Genomic DNA, 20,554 nt, shown 5'->3' with positions numbered 1-20,554 from the left:
GGCTGCTGCCAGTCTTCCCGAGGCTCGGGGTCCGGAGCGCTGAGCTCCTTGTTCCCTCGGCTGCGGTGGGATCAGGCAGCTGCGCAGCCTCCGCTGCTCCCGGCCGTGCGGGCCTCGCGGAGCATGTCGGAGGAGAGCGACATGGAGAAAGCCATCAAGGTAAGGGGGAGATGCCCCCTTCCTCCCCCCTCTTTGCTCCTGTGGCATTCCTCTTGCCTCCAGCAGTAGAAAGAAGAGATAACTTGGAGAGATTGCAGCATCTCCCAGATTTAGATCTTCCCCGGATTTTTTGGACTGCATTTTACAGCACTGGGGCGAAGGGTTGCGCGCGCGTGTGTGTGTGTAGAGAGAGAGATTTCCGACTCCCTGCGGCGATTTATTTGCTTAAAACCGGCATGTGGCTAGTGCTTAGCTAGGATGGAAGTGAGTGGCGTGGAGATGCTTGACGTTTGTAGGATGGAGGGGGCCGTACTACTACTCTACTTTAGACTGCTGCCCAAGTGTCGTCAGAATTTGCGTCCAGATAATATGCAGCAACACTTGGAGAGTTGGACTTTACCCATCGCTGCAGATTTGTTTGAAATTTGCATTTTCAGAAGGAAAACCTGTTCTTTGGCGAAGAGGTTGTTCTCACTTTTCCGTGTGGCCTCTCCCCTTTTCAGTGGCTACAAAAGTCTTGAGGTAGGTGCAAGTCTTATGTGATCCAGGAACAACAAGGTGTCTTGGATGCAGTGGGTCAGTGTAGATTGTTAGAGACAAGTAATGGGAAGCCAAAGCACATAGGGCCTTGTAGGCCATTGTAAGAAGTTTAGCTTTGACTTTGAGTAAAAGAGGAAATCTGGGAGAGTTTTGAGCAGAAGACAGATATAGTTTTAGTGGGCAAGTATGTAAAGGGGGAGGCAGTTTTACTTAGTGGTTGTAAAAGTTTCTCCAGGTTGACTCATGAGTTGAAATCTTAGCCTGGCCGTTCATTTAACTGTGTCCTGGAATAAGTCACTTTACTTCTCTGTCCCTTGTTTCCTCATCCAAAGAAAGAGGATTAAAAAAAGCCCCAAAAACAGAAACTATTTCCTATCTACAGGGAGCTATATTTTGCCACTTGTGATGGAACATGATGAAGGATAATGTGAAAAAAAGAATGTGTGTGTGTATGACTGGGTCACTTTGCTATATAGCAGAAATTGACAGAACATTGTAAATCAACTATAATAAGAAATTAGGAAACAAGAAATGAAAAGATACCAAACATTTAAAAATGTTAAAAAAAAACAACTTTCTCCAGCTCAGAGCTTTTTTGTTTTTTTTGGGTTTTTTTGAGAATTTAATAAGCACACATATCTGAAAGTGCTTTCAATACCTAACATTTAGTAAGAACTCAGTGAATATTAGCCCATAGTAACTTAAGAATGGTTTAGAAAGAGTTGCAGTTTTCTTCAGTCATTATTATCCAAGCTAATTTTCTTAAAAACATTTTTTTTCTTCTCTTCATGTACTAATTAACAAGCCATTGGTGAATCTTCCTACTAATTTGGGTATGTACAACCAATACAAATTAGTGGAGTTTAAAATATTTGCTCTAACAAACAGTACTGACTAGGATATACTTCCATGGAAGTAAGCCAGCATCACATCAAATAAAAGTCTTGGTTTGTGGCAATGTGTTGTATTCATTGTTGTGCTTTTTTCAGCCGTCCCTCATTTGTTGAGAACTGAGACCTGTAGAGTTCAGCTGGAAAAGCTATTTTTCTAGGCTCCCACCACAACACTTAAATTTCTGCCATCTGACTACCAGAGAGTGGTCTGATTGGACTTTAAGATCGCATCCTTTTACTCTTAAAGGTATTTGGATTAGGCCAACTGGCTACAACCAAAAGCTCTTCTTCTCATCTCTGTCTCTACTCCCATAGCCACTTGACTTCACTACTCCCAAGTCACTTACCTAGACTAGATAATGAGCATTTTGGGATTAGAGATTGTCTTACATATTTGTTTTTTTGTTTTTGTTTTTTTAAGGCCGCACCGGAGGCATATGGAGGTTCCTAGGCTAGGGGTCGAATCAGAGCTGTAGCTGCTGGCCTACACCACAGCCACAGCAATGCCAGATCCAAGCCTCGTCTGCAACCTATACCACACTCCGTGATTAACTCCCCCCCCCCTTTTTTTTTTTATTTTCCCACTGTACAGCAAGGGGATCAAGTTATCAGTACATGTATACATTACAATTGCATTTTTTCCCCCACCCTTTGTTCTGTTGCAACATGAGTATCTAGACAAAGTTCTCAATGCTATTCAGCAGGATCTCCTGGTAAATCTATTCTAAGTTGTGTCTGATAAGCCCAAGCTCCTGATCCCTCCCACTCCCTCCCCCTCCCATCAGGCAGCCACAAGTCTTTTCTCCAAGTCCATGATTTTCTTTTCTGAGGAGATGTTCATTTGTGCTGGATATCAGATTCCAGTTATAAGTGATATCATATGGTATTTGTCTTTCTGGCTCATTTCACTCAGGATGAGATTCTCTAGTTCCATCCATGTTGCTGCAAATGGCATTATGTCATTCTTTTTGATGGCTGAGTAGTATTCCATTGTGTATATATACCACATCTTCCTAATCCAATCCTCTATTGATGGACATTTGGGTTGTTTCTATGTCCTGGCTATTGTGAATAGTGCTGCAATGAACATGCGGGTGCATGTGTCTCTTTTAAGTAGAGTTTTGTCCGGATAGATGCCCAAGAGTGGGATTGCGGGGTCATATGGAAGTTCTATGTATAGATTTCCAAGGTACGTGATTAACTTTTTAAGAAACTGCAAAACTTTTCCAAAATGGAATTGTTCTAGGACTATTTGTTCAACACACTGTCTTTTGCTTATTGAATTATCTTTCTTGAAAATCAGTTGATTATAACTGTACGCATTTATTTTTTTGGATTCTCTTTTGTGTTTCACTGATCCATATAACTATCCTGATGCCATTGCTACACTGATTTGATTACTGAAGGTTTATAGTAAGTTTTCAAATTGTATAGCATGAGAACCAACTTGAGTTTTCTTTTTCAAAATTAAGTTGGCTATTCAAATTTTGTATTTCCAAATAAATTTTAGAATCAGCTTGTCAATTTTTACCAAAAACATGGGCTGGATTTTTTTTGTCTTTTTGCCTTTTCTAGGGCCGCTCCCATGGCATGTGGAGGTTCCCAGGCTAGGGGTCTGATCAGAGCTGTAGCCACTGGCCTACACCAGAGCCACAGCAACGTGGGATCCGAGCTGCGTCTGCAACCTACACCACAGCTCATGGCAACACCAGATTTTTAACCCACTGAGCAAGGCCAGGGATCAAACCTGCAACCTCATAGTTCCTAGTCAGATTCGTTAACCACTGCGCCACAACGGAAACTCCTGGGCTGGATTTTTGATAGGGATTCCATTGAATCTATACATAGTTTTGAGGACAGTTGCCATCCTAACAATATTCTCTTCTTTTTTTTTTTAATAATGATTTTAATTTTTTCCATTATAGCTGGTTTACAGTGTTCTGTCAATTTTCTGCTACACAGCAAGGTGACCCAGTCACACATACATTCTTTTTCTCACATTATCCTCCATCATGCTCCATCATAAGTGACTGGATATAGTTCCCAGTGCTATATACAGCAGGATCTCATTGCTTATCCATTCCAAAGGCAATAGTTTGCATCTATTAACCCCAAATTCCCAGACCATCCCACTCCCTCCCCCTCCCCCTTGGCAACCACAAGTCTGTTCTCCAAGTCCATGATTTCTTTTCTATGGAAAGGTTCATTTGTGCCATATATTAGATTTCAGATATGAGTGATATCATATGGTATTGGTCTTTCTTTTTCTGACTTACTTCACTTAGTATGAGAGTCCCTAGTTCTATCTATGTTGCTGAACAATATTATCTTCTAGTCCAAGAATGTTGTGTAATTCTCCATATCTTTAGGGCGTCTCCTGTTTCTCTTAGCAACGTGTTTGTAGTTTTCGGTGTATAGATCTTCCACATCTTTTGATGAATTTTTTTTCCTAAATTGTTTATTCTTTATGATGCTATTAACAATGGGATTGCTTTCTTAATTTCATTTTTTGGATTTTTTTGTTGCTTGTGTATAGAAATATTTTATTTTTTTACATATTATTATTATTTTCTATGGCCATACCTGTGTCATATGGAAGTTCCTGGGCCAGGGATTGAATCTGAGCCACAGCTGTGACCTACACCACAGCTGTGGTGATGCCAGATCCTTAACCCACTGTGCCAGTCCAGGGATTGAACTAGTGCCTCTGCAGCAACCCAAGCCACTACGGTCGGATTCTTAACTCACTACACCGCAGTGGGAACTCCATCTGATTTTCATATGTATTTGTTTTTTCCTTTTGGGGCCTGTACCCGGAGTATGTGGAAGTTCCTGGGCTAGGGGTCAAATTGGAACTGCAGCTGCCAGCTTATGCCACAGCTACAGCAATGAGGGATCCTAGCTACTTCTTCAACCTACACCCACAGCTCACCACAACACTGGATCCTTAACCCACTGAGTGAGGCCAGGGATGGAACTTGCATCCTCATGGATACTAGTTGGGTTTTTAACCCATTTAGTCACATGGGAACTCCTGATTTCTGTATTTTAATTTTGGTTTTTCCATCTTTACTATAATTGTTAGCTCTAGTAGGTTTTTTTTTGGGGGGGGTACATTCTCTAGGATTTTCTACATAGCAAATACATATAGTTTTACTTCTTTACAGTATGTATGTTTTGATTTCTTTTTCTTGCCTTATTTCATGGGTAGAAACTCAGGAACAGTGTTGAATGAAGGTGGCAAAAGTGGACATTGACCTTGTCTTTGATCTCAGGGGGACAGCATTTCAAAACTTATCCCTAAGTAAGTTTTTTTGTAGATGTCATTTGTCAAATTGAGGGGTTTCCTTCTTTTTGTTTGCTGACGGCTTTTTTGTTTTTGTTTTTTAATAGCTGTACCCACAGCACCTGGAGGTTCCTAGGCTAGGGGCTGAATCAGAGCTACAGCTTCCGGCCTCCACCACAGCCATAGCAACGCCAGATCCGAGCCAAGATCTGAGCTTCATCTGCGACCTACACCACAGCTCATGGCAATACTAGATCCTCAACCCACTGAGCAAGGCCAGAGTTCAAACCTGTGTCCTCATGGATACTAGTCAGATTCATTTCTGTTGAGCCATGATGGGAACTCCAAGGGTTGTTTTCTTTTTTTGTCTTTCTTGGTTAAATGCTTTTTCTTCATCTATTGAATTGATCATGTATGGTTTTCATTCTTTATTCTTAATACAGTATATCAATTAATACAATATTAATTGATTTTCAGATAATTAAGCCAATCTTGCATTCTTTTTTTTTTTTTTTTTATAGCTGCACCCGAGGTATATGGAAGTTCCCAGGCCAGGGACTAAATCCCAGTCACAGCTTCTACCTCTGCCACAGCTGCAGCAACTCCAGATCCTTTAACCCACTATGCCAGGCTCAGGATTGAACCCGTGCCTCTGCGGTGACCTAAGCCACTGCAGTCAGATTCTTAGACTACTGAGCCACAGTGGGAACTCCCAATCTTGCATTCTTGATGTAAAAATCATTCTTATGTGTTTCTGTATTTGGTTTGCCAATGATTTTGCTGAGGATTTTTGCATTTGTATTCTTGAGAAATATAGGTCTATAGTTTTCTTGTGATGCTTTTGTCTAGCTTTTTGTCTAGCTTTGGTGTGAGGGTAATACTAGTCTCATAGATGAGTCTCTATTTTCTGGAAAGCTTTGTAGAGGATTGGTATTATTTCATTAAATCAGTAGTTCTCAATAAGGGGCAATTTTTGCCTCTCATGAGGCATTTGGCAGTATCTGGAGAAACTTTTAGTTGCCCCTACTGGTAGAGGATGCTTCTGGCATCTAGCAGGTAGAGGCCAGCAATACTGCTGAACATCCTAAAATGCATAGGACAATCTCACAGCAGAGAACCATGTGGTTCAAAATGTCAGCGATGCTGAGGTTGAGAAACTGCTTTAAATGTTTGGTGGAATTTGCCACTGAAGCCATGTGGGCCTAGACTTTGTTTTGTGAAAAGATTTTTCATTATTAATTCAGCTTCTTTACTTGTTAAAAGATCTATTCAGATTTTCTCTTTCTTTTTGAGTCAGTTTGGCAATTTGCATCCTTCTAGGAGTTTGTCTCTTTCATCTAGTGGTCTACTCTATTAGCATACAGTTGCTTATGATACACTTTTATAAAACTTTGTTCTTGTAAAGTTTATTGTGACGTCCTCTCTTTTCTAATAATAACATGTTTTTTCTTTCTCAGTTTAGCTAAGGGTTTGTTAATTCTGTTGATCTTTCAAAGAATCAGCTTTTGATTTTCATTGATTTATCTCTATTTTGTTTTCTACTTTACTGATTTCTGTTCTACTTTTGATTATTTCTGCTTGCTTTGGGTATAATGTGTTTGTCATTGATGCCTTTGAGGTAGTCTGTAATTTTCTTCAATAAAGTACCATGCCTTTCTAACTTCTCTTTGCCTCTAAAATATATGAGAAAATATGCCATCTACATACAGAAGAGTTGGCTGACATGGGAGTGTTACTTCTTTTGCCCAGCTGGGCTTAGTAAAGTCTTCGCACTGATTATTGTATATGGCACCATCAACAAAGGTACAAGAATTAAACATGGGAAAGAGGGCAAGAGACATAAAACAAAATAGAGTTCAGAAATCAGGGTTGTAGAGAGACGTGGTAGTGCCTCTCCTATCTGTTGCAAAGCCAAGTGTCAAAACTCCAGCCAGAACCTCTCTAAGTTGAATTTTCTTGGCTGTCCATTAGGTAGAGTACTGTCTTAATAGGCACCAGTGCATTGAAGAATTTGGTCTAATATTATTTTTACATCCCAGAAACTAGTCTTTTGATCTGATTATACAACAAATCTCTTTTCCATTGAGTCCCCTATGAGTGTATGTTTTCATTAGAGTTGAGAGGAGAGGTTTGGCAGTGATTTTACTCTACTATGAAGCATAGGCTGTGCTGCAGTTCCCTTGTTCCCCATCCTTTGTTCCTCTCTGGCTTCTCAAATACTTTTCTCTTTCTTTTTTTCTTTTTTGGCCACCCTGCAGTATATGGAGTTTCCTGGCAAGGGATCTGATTCCAGCTGCAGTCATAACCTATGGCACAGATGTAGCAACACTGGATCCTTAACCCACTGTGCCAGGCTGGGGATCAAACCTGTGTCCCAGCACTGCAGAGATGCTGCCAATCCCATTGTGCCACAGAGGGAACTCCTTAAATACTTCTAAATCCAACAGGCTAGGCAGTGGAAACATGAAGGAGGTAGACAGGTTGTATGGTTAGTTTTGAAATTCTGTTTAGAAGATGGTAAGTAGAGACAAAGCCTAGGACCTCCCTAACTAGGCAAGATTCATTCCTAATCTTCATACTAGGGCCTGGGCAGTTATCCTTGATAACCAGAATGATGGACAAGAGGCCAAAGCCATAGATTCTGGTCTTATCAGTGCCTGTATATAACTCACTGTTATATATATGTGACTTTGGAAAGCTTCTTAACCCTGATATACAGTTTTTCAGAAAAGAGTTTGTGTAATTATTTTTGCTGGTCCCTCTTAAATCAGTTTCCCTCCATCACTTGGTTTTCTTTCCACCTTCTTTTTTTTTAGCTTTTTAGGGCTGCACCCATGGCATATAGAAGTTTCCAGGCTAGGGGTCGAATCGGAGCTGTAGCTGCTGGCTTACACCACAGCTACAGCAACACCAGATCCAAGCCATGTCTGCGACCTACTCCACAACTCATGGCAACACTGGATCCTTAACCTACTGAGTGAGGCCAGGTATTGAACCCATGTCCTCATAGATACTAATCGGATTTGTTACCACTTGCACCACGATGGGAACTCCTCTTTCCACCTTTCTAATCAATCATTCCATATTCACTGAGCAAACTATATGATGGGAACCCTTATCAAGAACTGTCAGCAGAAAGGTGTGCAGATGAAGGCTGTTTTGAGCTTGTTTTATAATACTTGCATATTCATTGGACAGAAGCTCTGTTTTCATCTCTGAACTTAGTCTCGTGTCTGGCACTTACTAACTATTCAATGAGTTTGTGTTACATGGACAAATAAATATCCTATTGCCATACCTGGGAATCAGGATTCTAGTACTAACCTCAGTCTATTAGATTTTCATTGCAACAAAACAGTTTGAAAGTCTCATGAGTTTTGGCCTAATTTCTCAACTTCTGTAGTTGGTTTCCTGTTTTACCTGTGGAACCCTGAAAAATGAATTTTAACCTACCAGTTTATTTTTTATTATTTATTTATTTTGTCTTTTTGCCTTTTTTATGACCGCTCCCGCGGCATATGGAGGTTCCCAGGCTAGGGGTCGAATTGGAGCTGTAGCTGCCAGCCTACGCCAGAGCCACAGCAATGCAGGATCCGAGCCGAGTCTGCAATCTACACCACAGCTCATGGCAACGCCAGATCCTTAACCCACTGAGCAAGGGCAGGGACCGAACCCGCAACCTCATGGTTCCTAGTCGGGTTTGTTAACCACTGCGCCACCAAGGGAACTCCTACCAGTTTAAATGTATGGCTTTTTTGCCTAAAAACATAGCAACAGAAGCTCAAATTGGAAACTTTAAAAAAAAAATTTTTTTGCCCATGGCACACAGAAGCTCCAGGGCCAGGGATCGAACCTGTGCCAGAGCAGTAACCCAAGCCACAGCAGTGACAATGCTGGATCCTTAACCTGCTGAGCCAACCATGGAACTGCTGGAAACTATTTAAAACACTAAAAAATATAGCATACAGTGAATGTGACAGAATACCTTTGTACTCAAAATAGTACTGCTGAAAACTAGATAAATTTATTACAATATTTACTACAATTTCATTCAAATGTTTGTTTCAGTTTATTCAGTTATTCCAATTTCATCAACTTGTTCAAGGATATAGGCCCTTATATCTTAGCAGCAAAACATCTAGACCAGTTTTTCTAGAATCTCAGAAAATACACTTGACCATTTGAGCAAATAAATATTTAGTAGTGAAACATTTTGAAAGATTATCTTCCTTCCACACTCCAGAAAACAAAACAAACCCAACAAGTATTTATTCACATAGACCTTGCAGGTGAGCTGAAGAACTTTTTTATCCTAATTTTTTTGCCTTCTCTCTCTGTCTCTCTCTCTCTCTTTTTTTTTTTTTTTTTTAGGTTTTGTTGTTTTGTTTTGCTTTTTTGCTTTTTAGGGCCACACCCAAGGCATGTGGAGGTTCCCAGGCTAGGGGTCAAATCCGAGCTACAACAGCCAGCCTATGCCACAGTCACAATAAAGCTGGATCCAAGCCACCCTGCAACCTACACCACAGCTCACGGCAACGCCAGATGCTTGACTAAGCGAGCAAGGCCATGGTTCCTACTCCGATTTGTTTCTGCTGCCCCACAATGGGAACGCCCCTTCTCTTTTGTTAAACAATGTTAAACAATGCCTAGCCTAGTCATTTAGGCAAAATGTCTAATCATAAAGCTCTACACAAAGCTCTGCTTATCATCTTCTTTCAGAAGGTGAGATGTTGAGCATTAAGGTATTGTTTTGTCCCACTTGTGCTAAACTGGAGAATCATTCTCTGCCCCCTTCATTTTTATTTTAATAGGAAACCTCCATTTTAGAAGAATACAATATCAATTGGACCCAGAAGCTGGGCGCTGGAATTAGTGGTCCAGTTAGGTAAGAGACCCATGTGTAAACTATGACAAAACTGTTCTAAAAAGGGCCATTCGAAATACATCTTAAGTTAGAAGCATTAGGTATGCCAGATTTGTGAAATAACCTTAATTTAACAAGTGAAGGTAGTTAGGATAGGCTTTTTCGCATCCATTTAGAAATAGATTCAAGTGACCAAGTCACATGGTCTGTAACCTGAATCATTTAAGATGTCGATACCATTGAGCCATTTATGAGTCACCTGTAGCCAGCCATTTTTGCTTTCTTGTCCAGCCTGAAGTTGATTCTCGTGGCTCTCTCTGCCTTTCTACCTGCTAGCCCTGGAGGCAAATTTGTTCTGATGTGCCTAGATTCATTTTTTGATTAGAAGTCCAGTTCTCTTGTAAACCAACTATAATAAAAAAAAATTGTTATATATTAAAAAAAGTACAGTTCTCCAAAAATGGCTTGTTAAATTAGTATTCTTGTAACATAGATGTTTTCTTTTTTTTGTTTTTTTAGGGCCACACCCATGGCATATGGAAGTTCCCAGGCTAGGGGTTGAATCAGAGCTACAGCTGCTGGCCTATACCACAGCCACAGCAACTCAGGATCTGAACCATGTCTGCAACCCACAACCCAGCGTGGCAATGCTGGATCCTTAACCCACTGAGTGAGGCCAGGGATTGAACCCGAGTCATGGATACTAGTCGGGTTCATTACCCCTGAGCAGTGATGGGAACTCTGATGATTTCTGATTAAACTTTTTCTCCAAATCTAGAGTCTGTGTGAAGAAATCTACCCAAGAACGGTTTGCACTAAAAATTCTTTTTGATCGTCCAAAAGCTAGAAATGAGGTATGGTTCTTTATTGCCTTGACTTATTTAAATATTTGAAGTGCCTAAGAATTATTCTTTTTACAAGTAAGGTAGCTTCCTGGAGAGAATATAGACATGCACAAAGAATTTTATGTTTATATTTTCTCCTTTTTCCTATTCACGTTATCATTATAAAGCAGTCCTTACCAATATTAAAAGCTGTTAGTGGAGTCTTGTCCCTTTCAAACCACCCCTTATTCTTTTTCAATTATTGTGATTTTTGTACCCTGCTTCAGGTTTACTTCAGCTTTTACTTATTGGAAAAGGTCCTTAAAGAGTGGAGATATAATAGTATGCGGAAGGTTCTGAGGAATGGTGTCTTAAAAGGGTGCTGCAGAACCCTGAGAATATTTCTAGTTTTTAAAAATAGGCATTTAAAAAAATTGTTTGGATATGGTGATGATGTGTTAATAACATGCAATGAAGAACTTTTGTTTATAGATATATGAATAAATTCTTTTTTTTTTTTTTTTTTTGTCTTTTTTGCCTTTTCTTGGGCCGCTCCCGCAGCATATGGAGGTTCCCAGGCTGGGGGTCTAATCAGAGCTGTAGCTGCTGGCTTACACCAGAGCCACAGCAACACGGGATCTGAGCTGTGTCTGCAACCTACACCATAGCTCACGGCAACACTGGATCCTTAACCTAGTGATCGAGGCCAGGGATCGAACCCCCAACTCATGGTTCCTAGTCGGATTCATTAACCACTGCACCATGACAGGAGCTCCCTATATGAATAAATTCTGAAATAAAATGATTTGCCAAATTTTTCATTTGCTAATAGATAAAAGACAGTAGGAAGGAAATATGTTAGTTTTTTTTTTTTCCATGAAAAGAGCATTAAGGAGGTAATCTGTGTATGAAAACATTTTTTTCTTCTTTTAAACATCATTTAGGTGATAAGATTTTTTACTGTAATAGGCTCATCCCCAGGCCTAGTGTGGTCAGATTTGGGGGGAAAGTTTGGAGAGGAAACTTTGGCATCCCTTATGTACAGAAACATTTCCTCTGTTCTCTTTAAGGTACGTCTGCACATGATGTGTGCAACACACCCCAATATAGTGCAAATTATTGAAGTGTTTGCTAATAGTGTACAGTTTCCTCATGAATCCAGCCCCAGGTAAGACTGCACACAGGGTCATTACCAAATGCCCATCTCTCTGTATGTAAGCCAAGGTGTATGGAGGGCTTCCTCCTTTTTGTGCCTTCTTTTCCTCCCTTTTCTCCCACCTTCCTTTCCTCTTTCTTTTTTTTTTCCCCTTTACTTTTTATTTTGGAAATTTTCAAACATTTGTAAAAGACAGAATTAGATAATGAATCTCTAAGTACCCATCAGCCAACCACAATAATTATCAACTCATTGCCAATCTCTGTTTCATCTATACCCCACCCATTCTCCTGTCTACCCCCCCCCATTATTGTATTATTTTCTCTCTTAAAAAAAGCATGCATGCACTGTGGAATTAAAACGTTCTGTTTCAAAGGAGGACTAAATATTATTCTAGGTAATGTCTTAGAGGTTAATATGGCAAAAAGCCCTTATTGCCTAGTCTGACATTCCTTTTAAAGGAAGAAATAGGTATCATTCTTTTAACCGTCAGATGTTTGGCAAGCTCATTGGGTGGCATTCTGAGTCTTTTCCAGGGAATTCAAGGAGGCAGAGTGTCTCAGTGGTTGTGTGGGGACTAGGACCTGAAGGGAGTGGATAGGAGTTTTCTAAGTGGAAAAAGATGAATTCGTAGGGACAACTGGGAAATCAAATGATTATTTCTTAAAATTGTGCTCTGTTGGTGAAAGCATTTGGATGGAAGCTGGAAACATATCAAACAGTGGTAACCAAAATTCAGGATTTTTTTTTTTTTTTGACAGCATGAGAATTTTTATTTAGTAACTGTGTAACCCTGTCCAGCTCCCTTGCTGGGTATGCTGTGGGTCATATGGAAAACTAGTGGAGGAGGGGCGGGAAGTAGAAAGGGGGAAGTGTGCGCACACAGGGAGAATGAATAAACAAGACAGCCCAATCAAATGACTTGAAATTCATGTCCTACACAAAGTCATATTGTTTTCAATACACTTTCAGTGTAGCTTCCTGAAATACATGTATAAAACATGTCACTTAAAAGTATACCCCCCTTTAGCATCTAACAATAACAAGTTAAATATAGAATCTTCAAAGGGATCATTGTCTTCTAATCTAATTCTTTTACTTTCTTTTAGCTTCTTAGAAACCTTTAGGTTAGGGATATGCCTTATTAATAGTTTGCAGCTGGTTGTGACAAGGGGTCCAAATCAAAGGGGCTTGGTAGGACTAGATTTAATAAGTAGTTATGCACTTTGTATGTGAGGTATCTAGATTAGATACTTGATGTTTCAGTTTTTTTTTTTTAACTTAACAAAATCAAATGCTTTCAAACAGGGCTCGACTCTTAATTGTAATGGAGATGATGGAAGGGGGAGAGCTATTTCACAGAATCAGCCAGCACCGGCACTTTACAGAGAAGCAAGCCAGCCAAGTAACAAAGCAGGCAAGTTAACCCCGGGTACCAATCAAACTGCCAACAATGTTGGTTAACAAGTGCAATTTTATTGGGGGGAATAAAAGAAAGCTTGAAGAAAAGCTCTATTTGATCTCTCATTGCCTGCTTTGTTATATAATTAGAAAAGATACCTTGACAGGAAGAATGTGACCCTGTTTGTACTTTGGAGAGGGGGGCTGTCTTCTTAAGTTGTTGTCAGTTTTTGCCTGTTAGGGGGGCTGTATTCTTAAGTTGTCAGTTTTTGCCTATTAGAAGATTTAAATAAACTCTGGAGGGAATGTAATCTTAATTTCTTTTTAGACAGCAGATAATCTTTAGATATATAGTTCCAAGCACTGCTATTGGACTTTGAGATAAAATGCTGCTGATAATACCTCAAAGATTGTATAATGTAAAAATATGTTCTGATACTTTTTGCTTATGAGTCACCTTTCTAATCAGATTTTAATAGGTCTTTGTAATTCTGGGTTATTCTTGGTTATGTTCTGTTTTGACATCACATTTTATTGCTAGAGGAATGATTTATGTCACAAACAATACTAGGAATCCAACTGGAAATAACCTCTTGAGGAAATGAAAAGCTAAACTCTTAAGGTTTATCTTCAGGCCAAGCAAAAAAAGCAGAGAAGCAGGACACATAGCCCTATTAGCTCTTAATAAAAAACTCTTCCAAATTTTCCATGAGCTTCAAGCATTTATTTATTTATTTTTTCTTTTTTTGGCTGCCTTGTGGCATATGGAGTTCTGGGCCAGGGGTCAGATCCGAGTCGCTGTTGTGACTTATGCCAAGGCTGTGGCAACTCTGGATCCTTTAACCCACTGTGCAGGGCCAGGGATTGAACCTGTGTCCTGGCACTGTAAAGACACCACTGATCCCATTGTGCCACAGTGGGAACTCCAGAGCCTCAAGCATTTTTTGATGCCTCTTATTTCTGGGAGGGACTGATATTTGGAATGCCAGTTCCATACAGAGTGTTAAAGAACAGTTAGAATCTGTTCTACTTAATTAAAAAATATATAGCTTGTATTTTTCAATTATTAGGACTAAAGGATGAGCTCTGATAGTCTTCTGCAAGACAAAACCCCTTCAAATTCACCTAAACAGGCAACATTTTCAACAAGTGGGATAAGCAAATTAGAACTTCAGGTGGAAAAATCCATTCAGCTGCTTTCCATTGTTCTTGAAGGCAGAGCTTGAAGTTGGGTCTCTTGAAGAGTTCTGGTCTCTTCTGAGCCAGGCATTAGTGCCCCTGCCCTGCTGGGGGAAACTTAGACCTGCTGAAGACTGCCTGGCCCAATATTTGCCCTGCAGTACTTATCACATCTCAGATGAATGGAAGTAGAAGCATTTCATACGAAGAATTGTGTTACTATTGTATTTTTCTTTTTGTTAAAAAAAATACGGATTGCAGTTAAACTAAGCTTAGTTCATTTCTGTTTCTTAATATCCAAAGTCTTACTTAATTTCTGCTTTAAAACTGAAAACTGACCACAGTCTTAATTGACTTAGGATCATTTTTTCCTTAGTAAGGAATATCCTGAGTTCTCTAAACCCAGGGGCATTAAAGAGTTATCTTCTCTAAGATATGGTTGCTCCATTATGTCATTTTCCAGATAGCTTTGGCTCTACAACACTGTCACTTGTTAAACATCGCGCACAGAGACCTCAAGCCTGAAAATCTGCTTTTCAAGGATAACTCTTTGGTGAGATGACTTGCTTTTCTGCATTTTATTGCTGCTACTCTCAACATAGTTCAGGAACGGTGTGCAAGTGTGTATATATTAGGAGTGCTCTGAATCCATGGTGAAGAGAGGCTTTAGGTCGAAGTGCTTCAAGCAGCTTACTTTTCCATCTTTTCCCTTGCTAAAGGCTCAGAGTGATTGTACCATACCCCTGGTATTGATCATTTTGGATGATGCTGATATGTATCTGTAGGACTTAAGATTTTGGATATTATTTGGAGGGACTTTGGAAAGGGGGAGAAATCTGTATGTTATATATTACCTTGAAACTTAATGGTTGATTTTGCTGTTAACCCTGATAAGGTGTGTTTTCATCTCCAGCCCTAGCCCCCTGCCTCATGTACCATGTCCAACCAAATAATCTGGCTATCACGAAGCTGATGTTAAGGGTGAAGCACCTGGATTGGTGAGAGATAATGGGCCAATAGATAGAGTCAGGGAGCATTTGGCTAAGATCTTGATTTTAGTGCTGCCTTTACAAGTTATAAAACAAGGCTATGAGTGAGTGGAATTCCTTACGTCTTTATTACTAGAACAGTTCCTAAATATGAATCACTGTCTCCAGACCTGAGGACAGGCAACTCATAGGCCCACGTAGCAGCCAGAAATTTGTAAGAGTCAAGGTAACTCGTCTTACACCTAGCTTTCTGAGAATTCTGGAGCAGTTACTCCCATGTGTTTTGTTTCAGGATGCCCCAGTGAAGTTATGTGACTTTGGATTTGCCAAAATTGACCAAGGTGACTTGATGACACCGCAGTTCACCCCATATTATGTAGCACCTCAGGTAAGCATGTGCTGTTTCTGCCATAGGATGTATCACCAAGAGGCCTGTAGACTGACATTTCTTCCATTTTACAGCATAAATAGGCATATATTACAAATAGGAGGGAGAGAACTCATCTTCAGAAACCTATAAGGCTGTTTAATTTGGTGTATGTAGGCATTTTATTCTTTTAAAACCAACCTTATCAAAGGGTGTGGAGAAAAGGGAACCTATTAACACTGTTGGTGGGAATGTAAATTGGTGCAACCACTGTGGAAAACAGTATGGAGATTCCTCAGAAAACTAAAAATAGAATTACCATTTGATCCAGCAGTCCCACTCCTGGGCATCTATCCAGAGAAAACCATGACTTGAAAAGATATATGTACTCCATTGTTCATTGCAGCACTGTATACAATAGCCAAGACATGGAAACAGCCTAAATGTCCATCAACAGAGGAGTGGATCAAGAAGATGTGGTACATATACACGATGGAATATTACTCAGCCATTAAAAGGAAAGAAATAATGGCATTTGCAGCAACATGAATGGACAGAGAATTTATCATGCTAAGTGAAGTCAGTCAGACAGTGAGATACCAACATCATATGCTATCATTTACATGTGGAATCTAAAAAAAGGACACATTGAACTTCTTTGCAGAACAGATACTGACTCACAGACTTTCAAAAACTTATGGTTTCCAAATGAGACGGGTGGGGGGTGGGATGGAAATGCTCTAAAATTGGGTTGTGATGATTGCTGTACAACTATAAGTGTAATAAAATTCATTGAGTAATAATAAATAAATATTTTTACATGAATACCTATTTGATTTAGTTAGGAAGTGCTGAAAAATAAAAACTCAAAATATCCTTAAAAAACAAAAGAAAAGAAACTTTATCAAGGTATGATTAATATACAATAAAGTATTCCTACCTTAAGTGCAGTTTGATGAGTTTTGACAAATGAATACTCCTGCATGAACATCACCAAAATCAAGGTATAAAACATTTCTATCATTTCAAAAGCTGTCTTATGTACTTTTGCAGTCATTCTGCTCCCGACTTAATCTCCTTAATTAAAACTACTGATCTAGGAATTGCCATTGTGGCTCAGCAGGTTAAGGACCCAGTGTGGTCTCCGTGGGATACAGGTTCAATTGCTGGCCTTACTCAGTGATCTGGGGATCCACTGAAAGCTGCAGCGTAGATCACAGATGTGACTTGGATCCGGTGTTGATGTAGGCAGTGTAGCTCTGATTCAACCCCTAGCCCAGAAACTTCCAAATGTGCCACAGATGCGGTGTAAAAAGAGAAAAAAATACAAAAATGATCTACTTTCTGTCATTATAGTAGTTTTGCCAGTTGTAGAATTTCATAAGAATAGAATTAATGTAGCTTTTGTGTTTCACTACTTTGGCTTGGCATGTTTTTAAGATTCATCCGTGTTATTATGGGTGTCAGTAGTTAGTTCCTTTTATTTCCAAGTAGTATTCCAACATATGACTAAGCCACATTTGTTTATCCACTCACTTACTGATGGTCATTTTGGATTGTTTTCCATTTTTGACTATTATGGATAAAGCTGTTAGGAACATTCATTTATAAGTTTTGGAGGACATACCCCTCTTTAGGTAAAATCTTTTTCCAAAATGGTTGTACTATTTTGCATATGCACCAATAAAGTCATGTAATGTTCAGTTTCTTCACATTCTTATCACCAACTCATGTTTGTTTGTATATATAGTCTTAGTCATTCTGGTAGGTATATAGTGTTATTTTTTTACGGGTTTAATTATAGCATTTTCCTGATGGCTCCTATTGTTGAATATTTTTTCTTGTGTCTATTCACCATTTTGTTGTGAAATATGGGTACAGCATTCTTTTTTTTTTTTTTTTTTTTTTTGTCTTTTTGTCTTTTTGTCTTTTGTTGTTGTTGTTGTTGTTGTTGCTATTTCTTGGGCCGCTCCCGTGGCATATGGAGGTTCCCAGGCTAGGGGTCGAATCGGAGCTGTAGCCACCGGCCTACGCCAGAGCCACAGCAACGCGGGATCCCAGCCGTGTCTGCAACCTACACCACAGCTCACGGCAACGCTGGATCGGTTAACCCACTGAGCAAGGGCAGGGATCGAACCCGCAACCTCATGGTTCCTAGTCGGATTCGTTAACCACTGCGCCACGACGGGAACTCCAAGGGTACAGCATTCTTTTATGAAGTATGAGTACTAATCTTTTGCCCTTTTTTGTTGTTGGTTTTATAATTGAGATATAAGACATTTTAAAATTATATTTTGGATGTAAGTTATTTGTTGTATACCTGTATTAATTTTTTACTGCTGCTATAAAAATAACACACATTATCTTACACTTTTGGAGGTCAGAAGTCTGAAGTGGTTTAGCAGGACTGTGTTCCTTTTGGAGGCTCTAGGGGAGAATCCATCCTCTTACCCTTTCCAGCTTGTGCATTCTTCGGCTTGTGGCCTCTTCCTCTGTTTTCAAAAGCAGCAGACAGAGAGCATCTTCTGGTCTCTCTCTCTCTGACTCTGACCTTCTTGCCTCCCTCTTATAGGGACTGTTGTGATTAAATTGGACCCACCAGGGTAATCCAGGATAACCTCCCCATTTCAAGATCCTTAATTTAATTAAATCCTCAAAGTCCCTTTTGTTATATAAGGAAACTTATTCATAGGATCCAGGGATTAGGATAGGGACATCTTTGGGAGTCCATTATTCTGCCTGCCACTTATGTATTATGAGTATATCTCTCAGTCTGTGGCTTGCATTTCAGTTTTCTTAATGGTCTTTTTGAATAGCAGAAGCTTTAAATATCGATCACCATTTTTTTTTTTAAAATGGTTGGTGCTTTTTGTTCCTAAGAAATCTTTCCATATCCACGGACATGAAGATTTTCTCATCTTTTCTTATTAATGGTTATAGTTTTAGCTTTTATATTTTAGACTATGATCCATTTAAGGTATATTTATGTTTATAAAAAGGGACAGGGGTCTTTTTTTCCCTTGTGGTTGTCAAGGTGTTTCCATATCACTTGTTGAAAAGACTATCCATGCCTCATTGAATTACCTTAGAGTTTTGTTGAATTGAATTATTTTGCAGTTTTGTTGAAAATCAGTTGACCATATATGTATGTGTTCGTCTCTTCTAGGCTATATTCTGTTTATATGATATATATGTCTATATCACCTGGATTACCGTAGCTCGATATTGAGTCTTTTTTTTTTTTCTTTTCAGAGCCGCACATATTTTTAGTGCGGCATATGGAAGTTCCCAGGCTAGGGGTCATATCGGAGCTGCAGCTGCCGGCCTATGCCATACACACAGCAATGCCAAATCCGAGCCACGTCTGCAATCTACACCACAGCTCACAACAATGCTGGATCACTGAGCGAGGCTAGGTGGTATTGAACCCATATCCTTATGGATACTAGTTGGATTTGTTACTGCCTAAACCACAACAGGAACTCCTAAGTCGTGATCTCAGATAGTATAATAAGTCCTTCAAATTTATTCTTTTTCAGAATTGTTTTGACTAGTTCTGAACAGTCAAAACATTTTCCATTTCTCTATAAATTTTAGAATTCACTTCTATATAATAGAAAAGCCTTTTGGGATTCAATTTGGGTTTTTTCTTCTGACCCATGAGCAAGCGGTATTGTTCCTTTTTTTTTTTTTTTTTTTTTTTTTTTTTTTTTTTGTCTTTTTGCCTTTTCTAGGGCCACTCCTGTGGCATATGGAAGTTCCCAGGCTAGGGGTATAACCAGAGCTGTAGCCGCCGGCCTATGCCAGAGCCACAGCAACGCGGGATCCGAGCTGTGTCTGAAACCTACACCACAGCTCACGGCCACGCCGGATCCTTAACCCACTGAACAAGGCCAGGGATCGAACCTGCAACCTCATGGTTCCTAGTCGGATTCGTTAACCACTGCGCCACAACGGGAACTCCTGTTCCATTTATTTTTATTTTTGGTTTTGCTCAGCAATATTTGTATAGTTTTTAGCATAGGTCTTTCGTATCTCTTTTTAGATTTGTCCTCAATGTTTTCTAGGCTTTCATAAGTGGTATTTTCTTTTTCGGGTTTAATCAATTCACTTTATTATTCTTGTATGAAAACACAAACCTGGGTCCTTTCTGCACAGAGACTCTGGTGTGGATCTTTACAAGATAGTCAGTGAATTCCTGTTAGGGAACCATGGTTAGCATAGTCCCCTTCCAGAGGTCAGAAGTAAGATAGCAGTAGGTTTTAGAGGTAGCATCAAAAGTGGCCTTGGCAAAGTTGCCCAAGGTGGCAGTGCAGCCCTTGGCTGAGGTGTAACAGTTTTCAGGACTTGCCATCAGCAAGTCCTTTGAGGTCATGGGGGCCAAAACAATAATTGCCATGAGTCTGGATGCAAGGATGAAGCGTAGCCACAGAGAGCCATAGTATCTTGTCACTTTCAAGAAATTGTGAGGGGTTTGCCAGTCTTATGTTCTCAGGAATCCCATTGCACCTGACAATGGAGAGCTTAGCCAGGATGGTGGCCCCATGGATGCAAGTGGTTACCTCTTTGGAGCACTTAACACTCAGACCACGTAAGTGTTAGCAGTCTCACGTGGCAACAAGTACGTTAAACCTGTACCACTGGCCAGCGCTTATGCTTTTAGGGAGGCATAGGGGATGGCTGATCTCAGATGATCAGGAAGAAGAGAGAAATCTCCTTTTTAAGGACTTAATCTTCATGTCCTTGACCTAGGCAAACACTGATAAATTGCTGGTTGTAAGAGAGAAAAAGGGGTTTTGAAAGAGTTTATGTAGAACTTTTTTTTTTTTTCTTGGTCTTTTTTTAGGCCGTACCTGCCAGGCTAGGGGTGAATTGGGGCTGTAGCCTCTGTCCTTC

The 20,554-nt window shown here is 39.8% G+C and overlaps 1 protein-coding gene across 1 annotated transcript in view; it reads left to right on the top strand.

Moving 5' to 3' along the window:
* MAPKAPK5 (mitogen-activated protein kinase-activated protein kinase 5) overlaps positions 5–20,554 on the top strand; it is a gene marked incomplete at its 5' end in the record, with an annotated part of 33,362 nt that continues 12,812 nt past the window's right edge. Inside the window, 7 exon segments of the mRNA NM_001143694.1 lie at positions 5–159; positions 9,690–9,763; positions 10,521–10,596; positions 11,637–11,734; positions 13,031–13,139; positions 14,766–14,855; positions 15,584–15,679. Coding sequence (NP_001137166.1) covers positions 124–159; positions 9,690–9,763; positions 10,521–10,596; positions 11,637–11,734; positions 13,031–13,139; positions 14,766–14,855; positions 15,584–15,679 — 579 coding nt within the window.

The sequence above is a fragment of the Sus scrofa genome, chromosome 14 (assembly GCF_000003025.6).
Source record: "Sus scrofa isolate TJ Tabasco breed Duroc chromosome 14, Sscrofa11.1, whole genome shotgun sequence".
Lineage (NCBI taxonomy): Eukaryota > Metazoa > Chordata > Mammalia > Artiodactyla > Suidae > Sus > Sus scrofa.
The sequence above is the reverse complement of the archived record's forward strand: the minus strand, read 5'-3'. Positions and strand labels throughout refer to the sequence as shown.